This window comes from Meleagris gallopavo, chromosome 3, assembly GCF_905368555.1.
Source record: "Meleagris gallopavo chromosome 3, MGAL_WU_HG_1.1, whole genome shotgun sequence".
Taxonomy (NCBI): Eukaryota; Metazoa; Chordata; class Aves; order Galliformes; family Phasianidae; genus Meleagris; species Meleagris gallopavo.
In genome coordinates, this window is record NC_139406.1 from 21,854,746 (window position 1) to 21,868,567 (window position 13,822).

A 13,822-nucleotide genomic window follows, 5' to 3' on the forward strand; every position below is an offset into this window, starting at 1 on the left:
TTTTATTTGGTATTTCCGAAGAAAAAGTGCTGAGTGAAATTATTTCTTCAGTTTTCAGTTACGCCATTGTAACTTTATTTTGTTTTATTTTAGGGGTCTCGAGTCTGGCTGAGAGAAAATAATCAGCATTATCCAAGTACTGTTCATTCCTGTGCGGAAGGAGTCGTCGTGTTCAGGACAGACTATGGCCAGGTACGGGCATTGTTCATGTTTGCTTTTACCACTTTTTGGAAGAGAAATTGATCTCCTTAAAGGCGAGGATGTAGGGGAACATGAAGTTTAAGGTTTGTGAATGACTTGAACATGGAACTTTGGTTTTAAGAGCTCTTTCCATTGTATATCTGGTTCGCTGGTATAAGCGTGTCTGAAACTGAAGGAGGGCTGCCAGGTTTGTGAGCCTTTTTCAGCACAGGTCATTGGTGTCTTAATGTGCTGGCCTTGGGCGTCCTTTCCAGGGCTGTGCATCTTTACAGTGAGAAACATCATTGTGCTAAGGTACAGTGGGAAAAGTGAGGCAGACCTCCCACAGTAACATCAGGGCAGCACGTTTTGTGCAACTCCGCCAGTCCTTACCACATGAGAATCGTGAGGGAAGGAGACCATTCTTCTGCTCAGTATCTTTTTGTTTTGTTTTAACTGCTTTCTGCCTGCCAAGTACTCATGCCTCCTGCCTTTCTAGAGAAATGGGAATGGATCCAGCAGCTCTGTCCTGTTTGCTCAGATTACCCCAGCAGTTGCAGGTGCTGTGTGCCTGCTAGGTGAGCACATCACTGGCAGGGCCTGGCTGCCAGCTGCTGAAGGAGGTCGATGGACAACTCTTTTTTTTTTTTTTGACTTTTTTTTCCTTCATTTCTTCAACCTGAAGAAGGCAGAACCAGCCCTACTGGTTGCTGACAGCATGGAAGTGCTCCGCTTCCTCACTCGCTGTCTTCATATATTCTACTCTCCACTAGGCCACAGTGTATCAGACCTCCCTTCTTGGGCTTTCTTGAAGAAATTTCAGTAGAATTTAAGTTTTACATTAAGACTTGGTTATGAACAGTTACACTGACCGGAACATCAGCATCAGAATACTATCTTTGACTTTTGGGGGATGATTTTTATTTATTTTTTTTTTTTTTCCACCCTCCTCAGTTTTGCTTCCTTATTTATTTGCACTGGCTGGAGGTAGTTTCAGGTAATGAATGAGGCTGAGAAAAGTTTAAAAGGACGGAAAACATTGCTTTTTCTTGCTGTCTTCATGTAATGTTTTTCAGAGTGAACAAGATGGAAAAGCATGTCTGTTAGAGTACCCTTTTTTTTTTTTTTTTTGCAAGTTTTTCTGCAAGCAGGAAAGGAACCAGACAGAATTGCTGAATGCTTTTTGATGGACAAGGTACAGGCTAAATTGCTTCTACCCTGGCAGTGTAGGACAGTAAGAAACATGAGACTTAATGGGGTCTGAAACAGAGAAAATGATGTGCAGAGTATCAGAGAGGAGGTTGTAATCAAGCACCCATGTCTTGTCATATCTTTGGTGGCAAAACTTGGTTATGCTCTACAGCTCTGGGGAGGCAGAGAGGTGGAGAGACTGGCTCACAGGGGGTGAGTGAAGAAGCCAGGATTGTTAGTCACATTAAACATCTGAGGGGTGGTCTTGGCAGAAGCAGGAGGGCAGATGAAGAGGAAGGTAATTCACAATGCTATCAAATGAACAGAAGATGAATGTTGATAGAGACATTCCTGACTGGTAGAAATACTGGGCAGTGCTGGATTAAGATGCTCATTTTTGTGTGAGTTGGTAGACAAGTAATGAAAGCCACACTGTAGAAAACTGAAAGACCAGCACAGCCTACTTCAGGTCACCAGGTGTCTTGGGCTGCTGATTCACAGGTGTGTGGTACAGGAGAAGTTACACACAAAACTAGGCTAAGATGAACAACTAGGTGCAAAGCTTCCTTAGAAGAAAACAAGACGACCCTGTTTGTACTGGTTTTCAGTGGGGTGCATGTTAAATTGTGTGTTTGCTTTTTCAGATTTGGGGATTTGTGTATTCATAATTTACCCTTGACTTGGTCTGCTGAAATTTGGAGCCCAGTGAAGTGCAGATGCTGAGACCATCTCCTCTGTTATTTGTTTAAAGCGGAATAAAGAAGGATCTGTCATGTTAAGGCATCACAGTTGTATTTTGTTTGCAGAGTAGGAAGATTGCCATCTGTGTTGTTACAGTAGCATATGCTCCAAGCCATGTGTAGCACTGAGCATTTCATTTAAGGGTAAATCCTATCCAGCCTCTAGTAAGAGAGACACAAAAGCTCAGGAGAGGCTACCTGTAATTTTTCAGTTTTGTAGTTGCAACTGACTGTGAAGAACCTGGCTTTTAGAAGTGTTTTCAGCTTGGCAGACCTACTTACAGGGACTGCAAGTAACAGTTCTAAAATGGACAGCTTACTCTGGTGCCCTAACATGCAATGGCAGAGCTAGAATTGGCATCAGAGAGTGGAAAAGTTGCTTGCTGGCAGCCTTGTATATATGTATTACGTGTATTGTGGTGTTTGTAATGCAAGCTGAAAATTCAGGTAATTTGGAAAGACATAAGCCACCACTGTAACATAATCCAACTGATTCCATTTCCTCAGAAAAGCCTAATGCTGTAAACATCACAGGAAAGAAACCCAACATTTTTAGTTTGTCCCGCTTGTTTTAAGAGCAGGTGTTACACTGTGCTGAGGAACAGCTGGGATGTAGAGAACAGCTGTCAGAATCAGTGCATAACACCTCTGTCACCAGTGGGTCTGAGCTTACTCTGCTCCAGCAAAGGGCAGATCAGCAGTTCACTGCATTAATTATTTGAATCTTTTTCAAGACTTATGTTTTCAGAAGTGCACTCTGAGTTTAAAGGAGATGTGCTGGTTGGTGTCAGTGTCAATTCGTGTTGTTTGTCCAGCTGCTTTCTGGCATCCTTTGGAAGTCTTGCCTGTGCTGCTTAGCTAACTGCATGCTGCAAAAGGTAGAAAATAAGAGGAATACCTTAGGTAATACCTGACAATACCTCTAATGGCTTGATGATGTCCTGCAAAACTGTATTTCATTTTGAAGAAGGAGGTAGGGGGGGGTAAGGGAAGAGACATTAATGGGGGGATGGTGGTTTTTCAAGTGTGGTCAGCGTCTTGATTCCCACATTGTTCTGAGAACTGCAGCTGTTGTAGCCAAGTCTAATGACAAACTGATGAAAGTGTTGCGACCTTATCAAAGCATAGCACTGTAGCTAATCTTCTCCTACTCAGTAACTTCTGCTAGGATTTGCACTACTCACCTTTCAGCTGAGTATGTTGCATGAATTCTCAAGGCAGACTTGGCAGGGCGATGAGACTTGGAAGGCAAGTTTAGCAGTTGTGCTCATTTCAGGTCTTTGCTCACATTACTTTGAAAAATAATGTCAAAAAACATAGTAATATACATTACTGTCCATTTCTGTCCATTTTACTCTGAATGATGGAAATAATTTTGCAGCAAAAAAACCTGTGGTATTCAGTCGCATTCTGCAGGAGCGCTGGTTGTAAGTAATGCTGCTGAATGTGAATACTGATGTGTAGATTATGCCATACCCTTCAGAGCTGTAACAAGTTGCATATCAGGTTTTGGATCTCTTCTTGATAATCACATGCTAATAGAATTATTCATTGAGCAAGGCTAATTATTCTAGTGGTATCTGCGTGTTCAAATTAAGCGGTTCATTTGTTAATTATTGTTAAAGACTGCTGTGATTCTGTTTTCTGCTGCCATCGTCCTCTGCGATTTGTTGGGCTGGTAGAATAGCATGAATATCTTTCACTTTGTAAGCATCTCTTACTTTCTGTAAGAGAAGACTACTGTAATAATTTGCTGTTTGGCAGGATGGTTGTTTAGTCTTTAAAATTTTTGTTCCACTAAAGTGTATGAAGGTGAAAAAAGTGCCTCAAGTTTTGGAAACGCAGTGCTTGCGAATGCATTGAGTATGTTAGTGCAGTCTATGAATACCCAGATAAAAAATAAAAACAACAACAAAAGACAACCCTATCTTTCCTTGTGTGTGTGTGTGTATATATTTTTAAGATGATATTCCAGATACTGCATCTTGTTTAATCTTTGTGTGTAGTTTTCTTATTTCTTTTTTAGGGGTTCAAATGATTTCTTTGAGGATGTATTTACAGTAAAGCAGACACTTCCTTGTTGCCATAACATATAAATTTTTAATGAAGCTATGCGAGCTTTTAAGGTACTTAAGTGAACGTTAAAGAAAATGCTGGAAGCCCTGCTGTCATTTCTTGTCTTGTCTGGATGACTTGTATGTATCTGCTCAGTAAAGCCCCAGTGGTTCTGAAGGGGGGAAAAAGCTTTCCAGTTTTTTCTTTTTTCAAATAACATGAACTTTACCTTATTACAGATAAAAATCCTATCATTTACCCTTATATGAAGGAGGATTATATTGTCCTGTAGTATAGATGCTTTTGAAACTATCCCCAGTGATAAGCATAGATATTAAATACAAAAAGCTTGAGATATGTGAAATCTATCAGGAGAACTTTCTTGAGTTGTATGGCATTAATGCTAAGAATGTCTTTCTTGTCTCGTAATTAGGAGTATTTTTTTCCTCTGTACATTCAAATATGTAGAAAAATAGCATCAACAAATGTATAACCACCATTCCCTTTGCTTGAGGAGTAATTGTGGTTTGTGTAAGGAGTGCTGTGTCAAAGACAGTGAATTTTTGGACTTCTCAAAATAGCACCTAATTGCACACATTCTAAATAACACCACTTTCCTTCAGTGGAAATTTACTGTAAATCTACAACATCATGTGTGTAGGGGAAAAAAAAAAATCTGCTATGAAGAAATTCATACATGGGAAGTGAAAGTTCAACTAATTGCTGCAAACTATGTAGAGCCTGACACTGAAATTTAGGAACGCCTAATTGCATACTTGCTTAATTGACTGAGAGGAACTTTTAAATCAAACATGTTATAAATAGATGCAGCTGAGTTGTAGTATCCTAAAAATGTAGGTTCTTGAGAAACAGATGTCAGATTTCACCACTAGAGATTTTGTCAGTTCAAACAGCTTTCTGCGAACTTGCTTTACAAAGAAACCCTTCACGGGATGGTGTTATGTCAGCAAAGGCAGCACTGCTCAGTATTCTCCACTTCAGATAGCAGGCACCTGTAAATGGTTTGGTCAGTAACAAAGGTATTTTTTCCTTTCCTTTGTGTTTAACTTAATATGGGTCTTCTTGGGCATTTGTGCATTGCAGGAAATGGAGAGTCTACAGATGTTTCTTGTTAAACATGACCCGGTATGTTTTCTGTGGTTTTCACCTCTTTTTTTTTTTTTTTTTTTTCTTTTTGGTTTTAGGGCTAGGACGATTTCTCCTCAGGAGTTAGGACTTGGGAATTGCTTTGGAATTGTTTGAGCTTTTTTTTTTTTTTTTTTTTTTTTTGACGGTTCAGTGAAGGGTAGATAGAGTTCTGTTAAATTTACCTGGTGATTATTTGACAAAGAAAAAAAAAAAGCCACAAAAAAAGAAAAAAGAAAAAAAAACCACCGCAGAAACCTGCAGGAAAATGTTTAAGCACTTCTCACAAGTACTCTTTTCTTTGCCTCGTGTCCTTTCTCACCCCTAGTTGGGACCCTTGAGCTAGTTTTTAGGACTGTGAGTAGTCCTTTCAAACAAGAGTCTTCCGCTCATATTCATGGGGCATGAATGACACCACTGAAGTTACTTGGCTTAAGCTGCTGAAGGCAGAAGGAGTGTTTATCAGTAAGGCTGTGTTTGGATGCGTAGGTTGATGGGATCAGGCATCTGAGAAGTAAATCCTTCTGGACAAGGATTTTCTTAGTTATCACTGAAAGACGTTGTACTTGCTTCTAGCTCTTCCTTGTGAAGAGTTGACAACATTTCCAAACAGGATTGTTTTTTTTGTTTTTTTTTTTTTACATTTCTCTGAATTCAATGTCTATTGCCTTTGAAATACACTCTTAAAAGGGCCCATTTAAAATAAGTCCTTTGTGCTTTTCCTTGTGTATACAGCCTTTTAATTAAAATACACAAATACATATAGTGGTCTCGGCTGCGTTTGGTGTTAAATGAATTCATCTCTTTCTGAAACTTATGAAAAATGTTGTGCTTTTTAATTAAATGGCACTCAGAGTTGCAGCTACTGTTACTGTGCACATTTGGGACAGCAGGTCCCCTGTCTCTAAGTGGGGGGTGAATTCCAAATTCAGCAGCTTTAAATCAGGAAATCAGATTCCATCTGTCTAAACATCATAAAGTTCATATTATTCTGTGATTAGTTGTATTTGTCTCAGCTGTAATTATTCTCTTGATTATTTCTAGTATACTTAAAGAGCTTGGTGCTCTTTATGTATATGTATGCTATCTGTATGCTGGCTTTCTAGGTTATTTGTGGGCAGGAGGAGTGTAGTTGCTGTTTCTTAAGGGCTGTGCATGGGAATTAGGGGTGGTGTGGGGTTAGCCATACTGTCTCTTGATTCTTTGGGTTTGTCTTCTATGGATGTTTACATCTTCATGCAGGATGTCAAGGTTAAGCCTCTCCTGCTGCAAGCATCTGTCCACACACGTGTAAACATGGCTCGTGGCAGATGTGAGGCCTGGCCTTGGGGTGGCTGACTGCCTCACGTGGCTCCTTCCATCCGTCTGTCCTCCCAGTGTCCTCACTGATCCAGCAGTGGGGCCTGCCTGACTGCTGAGCAGTGTCCCTCCCACATCTCCTTTCCTACCAGGAGCATCCTGGGCTGCGGCTGAAGCCCACAGAGGCATCTCTACCTCCAGGAAGGATTCAGTGCCACTGCAGGGCCTCACAGCCCTGTTTCCGTTGAAAGAAATGCTGCCTTGAAAACCTAAATGTTACTTACACATATTTCATCAGTGACTCAAACTAAATCACTCATAAATTGAACAATTGTTTTACTGATGTGTCATTTTTTTTTTGTTATACCTTTTAAGTAGCAGCTAATTGGAGAAATCACTACTTCGAGTCTCTTAAATTCTCCAAGATATTGGAGAATCTCTTTCTACTTCAGCGCACAAACATTAAAACAGCACTTCATTGAGCTGGAAAAAAAAAAATATATATATATATATATATCTTTAGTAGGAAAGCTTTTTTCCAATGTCAGGAGCTAATTCAACTTGCATTTTTATCTGTTTTCTATCAAAAGCAACATCTTCAGACAACGGTTATTCTCGCAGTGTTTTTTAAGGGGTAATGGGGAAGTCTCTTTCTGTGTGTGTTTTTGTCTGAACTACTGTGTATTTATTGCATGAAAATACAGACCCGGTTATGAAATGTCTTCTGAGATGTGTTGCACGTGTGCTGTCCTTACGTTTTTTCCTGTTACTGCCCTTTCTGCCAAAACCACTATCAGTCTGATTAATTCCAGGAAGGGGAAAGTTTTAATCCTGCAGTGAGATACTTTATTTTAAAGGTTGAATTAAAAAAAAAAACTGGCTGCCAGATCAAGCTGATTGTAGTTTTTTTCCAGAATTAACATTCAAGTTACCAGTGCACAGCCACTTTTTGTCAGAACTTGGGGAGTTTGAAAGAGAGCAGCTTAGAGATTTTTAATGCGCACATGGTGAGGGCAGGAAGGCTAAGCAGTGGCCATAAATAACTTGTTTAATGTTGGGTTTTCAAGGGTTTTGTTCAGTGTTTCCTAAACATAATGGGACTGTTTGCTTTAACTAAACTGAAATTAATTTGTTTGGCATTAGTAAGGCTGCTGGTAAGTGCTTTACTAACAATGTAAATTAAATCTCTATGAACAAAAGCATTTATCTCTGCACAGAGTTGCTTTCTGCTTTTATAAGATCTGATTCAAGGCAGTTAATATCCAAGCTGCTGACAAAGGGTTATGTCTTGTGTCCCCATTGCTTGCTGTGGCCACATCATCAGCTGTGGCTACATATACGGTTAAGATGGCAGTCTTCTCTCTTGCTTTCTGCATAGAAAATCCAAACCATCTGTGCCTTGTTGTGCTGTTATTGTGCTCCCCCTAAAGATAGAAAAAACTGCTTTTGTTTTAAGATTAAAGCAGATGTACACAAGCTGCCATATTAATTTCTTTCGTAAGAGAACACAATTCAGCTGTTCACAAAGCATGGAAAGAAATTCAGGCTGCCATGTGCCAAAAAGCAACAACAACACCAAATCCAGTGCCGTGATGAGAAAGCTTGTCACTTCCATTTCTTTTATTGTTATTGAATTCCCATGGATTGGAACAGATCTTGTCACTCAGTGCTGCTGGTGCTTCAGGAACACGTGGTCTGAGTTAAGCAACCACCGGGGTGCAGTGCTCAGTTTTGTGAGAGTGACATTTTGTACCTCGAGGTACAGATGAATGGTGGCTGAACACTGAGATTTGTACATGGAGAAGGCTTTCACCAACATGGCCATGAACTTACCTCCGTGAACTGCTGAACAAAATCATTAAGTATTTGGGTACTCTATCCTACTTATTTAAAACAAGTTTTTTTTTCTTTTAAAAAAAATCAGAATGACTGGGTAATTTTGAAAGGAATTTCAGTCACTGAGTGCTTGTGGAAAAAAAATTGTAGTGTGTGAGCGACCATTTTCAAGCATAATGACAGACCTGAGAAGAGATTGTCCTTGCATGCTCCCAAAGTTGCTGGCTAGGGGAGCAAACACAATCGGTAATCTTGACGTGTGGCTGTCTGATGTTGCAGGCTACTCTGTACTGGGATCGTGGGCCTGTTAGCAAGTATCCTGTGAGTAGAATAAATCAAGTGCCACTGGCAGTGCTTGTTTCTCTAGTAACTGGCCTCAAAAAAAAAAAAAAAAAAGTCTAGAAGAAAGTAGAAACCAAAGGGTCCTTTGTATGCGCTGTGTCCGCTTTGTGTATGGATCTACTCTGTGTTAGCTTTGGCATAGCATCCAGTTCTTCTTTATATCATCATCTTGTGGAACATCACTAAAAAGCCATCATTCAGTGGCATGAGTCAATTTAGGGGAAGAAAAATCTTGTGTTATGGAATTTTGAAAAAGCAACGAAGCAAAATAAACCATCAGGCAGATGCTCAGAGTACTGTGTTGGTTGCATTGGTGCTCTTGGTGCATGTAGTAGTCAGCAGGTATCATGAAGTGGTGGTATTTACTTGGTAGGGAGGCAGCCAGTGTCCTCTAGCAGGACATCTGAGGAAGGCTGCAATGCCATTTTTGTAGGTGAAAAGTTCATTTGATCTTTCCCCTGTAGTCCCTTGAGTAGAACTTGAGATATTCATTACCCTTATACATCAAATAAATACTTAAAAGTCTGTATCTCCAGATATCCTTTTCTGCACAAGCTAATTTTAAAGCAAACTAAACCCGTGCAGTCAAGTTGTGGTTCTGATGTTGGATCAGTTTCAAGGTTTGATGCCCCAAATGTGCTCCATTTAAAGATGAAATACTTTTTGTAGAATTTCACATTCTGTTTTGACCATGTCTGTAGTAACAGAGCTCTCTGTTTTCAGGGCAGCTAGCAGAAATGCAGGAACATGTAAGAGAGATGGAGCGTGTTTTGCATTCAGGAGTTTCAAAATGTGTTCTTAAAAATTTCAAAGCAACTTTTTTGAAAGCACCAGGGTTTCTCATGAGAAGGATATCTGAGCAAGATTTCCCCTAAAGCATTTTTGCAATGCAGTAATAAACTCCTTCAGTATTAGTTGCAAAAGGAACTTAAAGTACCCTTTATAGTGGTGCTTTTATGTTCGCTGAAGGAAGGGGGGGGGGGGGGGAAATGTTAGCATAGGTCATGTGCCTCTGCCTCATATGGCACGCTCTATTTTGTAAAACAAGTAAGTTCCTGTTGAGTATAAACTTAATGGAATGGAGAGATGATTTAAGGAGGTTTATCTATTCAGGCTGTCTTAACCAAGGGGAATTAAAAAAAAAAAAAAAAAAGTCATGGGATAAGTATTGTATTGTGTCGTGAAGTGAAGCACTGGAGAGATAGCCAGGGAATGCTGTAGTGCCTCTTTGCACTATAAGTTAAGCGGAGTGCAACCTGTGGCAGAGAGGTGACTGTGGGGCACACAGGTGAGGAGAGGTGTGTACAAGGGGAGGGGAGGGGCTGGAGATGTTGTGGTCAGGCTTCTTCATGCTCCTCGAGGAGCTACGGCACCTGACCCAGGCTGACCGTGATGAAGGGCACCCAATAAATGTCAGCAGAGCAGAAAACCTCAGTAAATCTCCTCCAGGTAACAAAGAACACAAGGGAGACGGACTTTTCATTCTCCTTTCACATACTGGGGTTTGAGTTAACGTAGCTCATGGTGGGGAAGCAAGGGGAGGTTCTGCTCAGCAGCAGCTGAGGCTCACCATGAGCAGGCAGGCTGTCCCGAGGTGTTTGGCTGCCAAATATCTGAGTTGCTACTGAGCTCTCACTGTGGGATTTTTCTGCAGTGATTTATAACTTTGTCGAACTGATGGCTTTTACAGGAAAGATAACATCTTGCCTCTTGTGGAGGTCATTCACTTTCTAAATGAAACATACCTTCTCCAAAGAAAAGGCTGGTGGAACATTCAGGTATCGAATCGCCGCAATTAGTGTAGCTGGAGCGAGGCAAAAATACTAATTTACCCGTGATGATAGACTTAAAATGAGTTAAACTGAAAGTATATCCATCGTTAGTAAGCTACGTGCCTGCCAACTGAGTGCTTCATCTGAAGTTGTCCAAATGCAGCAGAACTGTATGAGACTGAAAGCAGATTTAGGAAAGGAATATTTAGCAATGTTAATAACCAGAAATGCCACGTAAACCTGTAATGAAAATAATGATACGTCTTTTACTGCTGATTAATTCTTTTGAAAGTGCGCTTTTCACTAGCATCAGCAAGGAGTTCTAATTAAAGGTAAATAATAAAATCTGTTCTATTATTAATGCTGCTTTCAGGCAGGCGTTTAATATACGCTGAAATTTGATGGCCAGACTTGGTTGGCATTATATTTGCATCATCACTGGCTTAACTGCAATTAGAGAAGGTATCTGTCACTGCAAGGTTTGCCCAGGAAATACAAAGTTCTGACAAGGATAATTCAAGGTCTGCTAGGCATTTGAGATATGGTAATGGTTTTCACATGTGCTCTGGGAAAGGAAGAATAAAGAAAGGAGAAAAACCCTATATTTTTGCATGATTGGGAAAACAAAGCGTGACAAAGGCTTGGTAAGTTCAGAATATGAGCACATACATTTAAGAGTTAGAACGTTACTGCTGCATGGAGCCTGTATGTGACTGGAAAACTGATACAGGAGGTAAGGGCTGCATCCAGCCCAGCACAGACAGAATGCAAAGTGGGGAGAGTTGTCAAGGAGGAGGACTGCTGTGGGCCCAGATTTTCTTAATATTGCCTTCTGGTTGTTTTTTTACTTTGGATTTCAGATGTGTGACATTGTTAACAGATCAGACCAGAGAGGCACATTCAATTACTCCAAATGGAGTTGTTAATCCCATGATGCCTACGAAGTGTGCATCAAATAGATTTGTTCAAATGCTTTCTAAAAGTAGCAGAGCTATTCCAATGCAGTGCGATATCTCAGTGCCTCTGTAATAAGTTGATGCTGCTCTTCTGAAAAACAGTAGATCATCTGTATGTGTGTTGTGTAGGTGAGGTGGGGAGATGTGCATGTGCACACACAGGTGCACTCATGTACAATTAGTCTGCCACATCCCAAATACGTGGGATTTGAAATGTCTGAATCATGTGCACATCCATTTCTGCAGAAGATATCCCAGACAGCAGTGTAGAGGTCTATAAAATTTTCTAAATGAAGTCTTGTTTTTTTTCCAGTCAATTCACACTAAAGTTATCTTAAAGCCCCGGACCTCAGCTAAAGAAAACATGATTGGGGGGAACAGCATTTGCCTTTGATACTGATAAGCTCTGCAATCAATCAGGGTTTGAAAAGTCCTTGAACATTGCTACCTGAATCAATGCTGTTTGAGAATGAAATCCCTCCATCCGACTCTCTACAAGCTGAACAAACTGTTTACTGTACCCAGTGTCCTCAGCTGATGAGGCAGCTTGAAGTAGACAAAGATTTAGACACCACAAACGTTCAGAGTTGCTGAAGCTGCTCTCTAGCCGTGCATTTTTGCATGACTTTTAATCTATGCACAGTGTGATGTAGTCATCAGTTACAGTGTGGACATTATGTAAATGTTAGGTAGCCTATCAGATGTGGTTTCAGGGCTGCAGTTACAAGCAGTGCTTCCTCCATTTGTGCATGAAAATGGAAAGAAATGGTTGATTAGCAGTGGGTAACTGATTAGGGAACTGTGGGCAAACATTACCACACTTAGGTTTGCAAAACATGTTTGCCTTTGAAGTGATATCAACTGAAAACAGTAGCTACAAAAGCTGCTTTTCTTGAGAAGTTTCTGAATAGAGAGTGGATTTATTTTTATAGTGGAAGATGAATTAGCTTTACATTTGGTACTTGGTTCTAGATTTTTTTCCTCAAGTTGCAATCTTAAGCTCTTACTACCCGTGAATTAATGATGAGGCTTTTTCATGTCAAAGAGTCTCATCAGCATCGTTTTCTTGCATGGCGCAGATCTTAAATTCCTTTTTAATTTACATTTAGATTTAACATCCAGGACTGTGCTGTTACTTCTGCAGGAGTTCAGGTACAGAGGGGTGCTGTGTAGCAGGCCCTCCATTTGCACCAGGACACAACCGAAGCCGTTTAGTTTCTGGCCTCCCTTTTCATGCCATTCTTTGCATAGACTTTCCTTTCTGGTAGGCACATGGGGAAATAATATACAAGTTGCATAAGGAAAAAAAGCTATCTTCTGTATATCCAGGCTTGCTGATCAATCCAAAACACACTTGCTTTTTGGGAAGGTTTGTGAGATGATGGAAAAGCAGAAAAAAAGTCTGGTTACTAACCCAGTAGTTTCATCTACCACTATAATTAAGCTCTAGGGCACTTGTGGCAGCATTGGATCTGTTTTGCATGAAGCCAGTTTGCAGCCTGGCAAGAACTGTCCCTTGACATGAGTTTTTTTCTGAGCCTTCTCAGCGCACCGCCTGCTTTCAGTATATGGGCTCGCTCCTTCTGCCTGCCAGCAACACCCCCAGCATCCCCATCTGGTTCTTGAATTACACAGACACCGGCTTACACCTCTCTGAGTAACAGTTCTTTGCAGTACGTGGGTAAATATTTACATGTCTTTCCCTCCCACTTGGTGGAATACTCTGGTTTTGTACAGTACAAAGTGCTTTGTATAGAAGGGGAAAAAAAAAAAAAAAACATTGTTCTCCAGTTTAGTTTTGTGGGGGTGTTATGTTTATTTAACAAAGGCCAAACACAACGCTGCATACATTAAGCAGCAAAGCCCTGCTTTCATTCAGGGCTGATGGATTTATGGAGATGTGATGGACTGCACTGCAAGGTCACACAGGGAGTTGGTGGTGAACCTCAGCCTTGGGTCCTGCTGACTCCAGTGCTTTGTTTCATAGTCAGGCTGTACGGCTTTGTCTTTGCAAATGACTGCAGCAAATAAAACATACTTACTCCTGGCTCTTCTACCCCACAGTTAATTTCAATAAACAAATGTTGTGGGGGCTGTTCTGCTCATTTATCTTGGTATTGATAGGCTGAGACTTGTCCTGACAGTTAGTGAGGAATTCTGGAAAGGATTGTGGTAGTCTGTTTTGATGCTTTGGAAAGATTTGGGTGCACAAAAGTACATATTAAATCCAAATAAATTTGTGTGTTGGCTATTGCTGCTTTGTGTTCACTGCAGAATGATGGTGTGTGCAGATGCCAATTTGGTT

General features: G+C 40.6%; 1 protein-coding gene across 1 annotated transcript in view; it reads left to right on the top strand.

Moving 5' to 3' along the window:
- The window catches only part of MYO10 (myosin X), a 151,195-nt gene that overhangs the window by 29,479 nt on the left and 107,894 nt on the right, over positions 1-13,822 (top strand). The window contains exon 2 of the mRNA XM_085220426.1: positions 94-192. Within this exon, the coding sequence (XP_085076552.1) occupies positions 94-192 (99 nt within the window). The remainder of the gene's footprint in view (positions 1-93; positions 193-13,822) is intronic.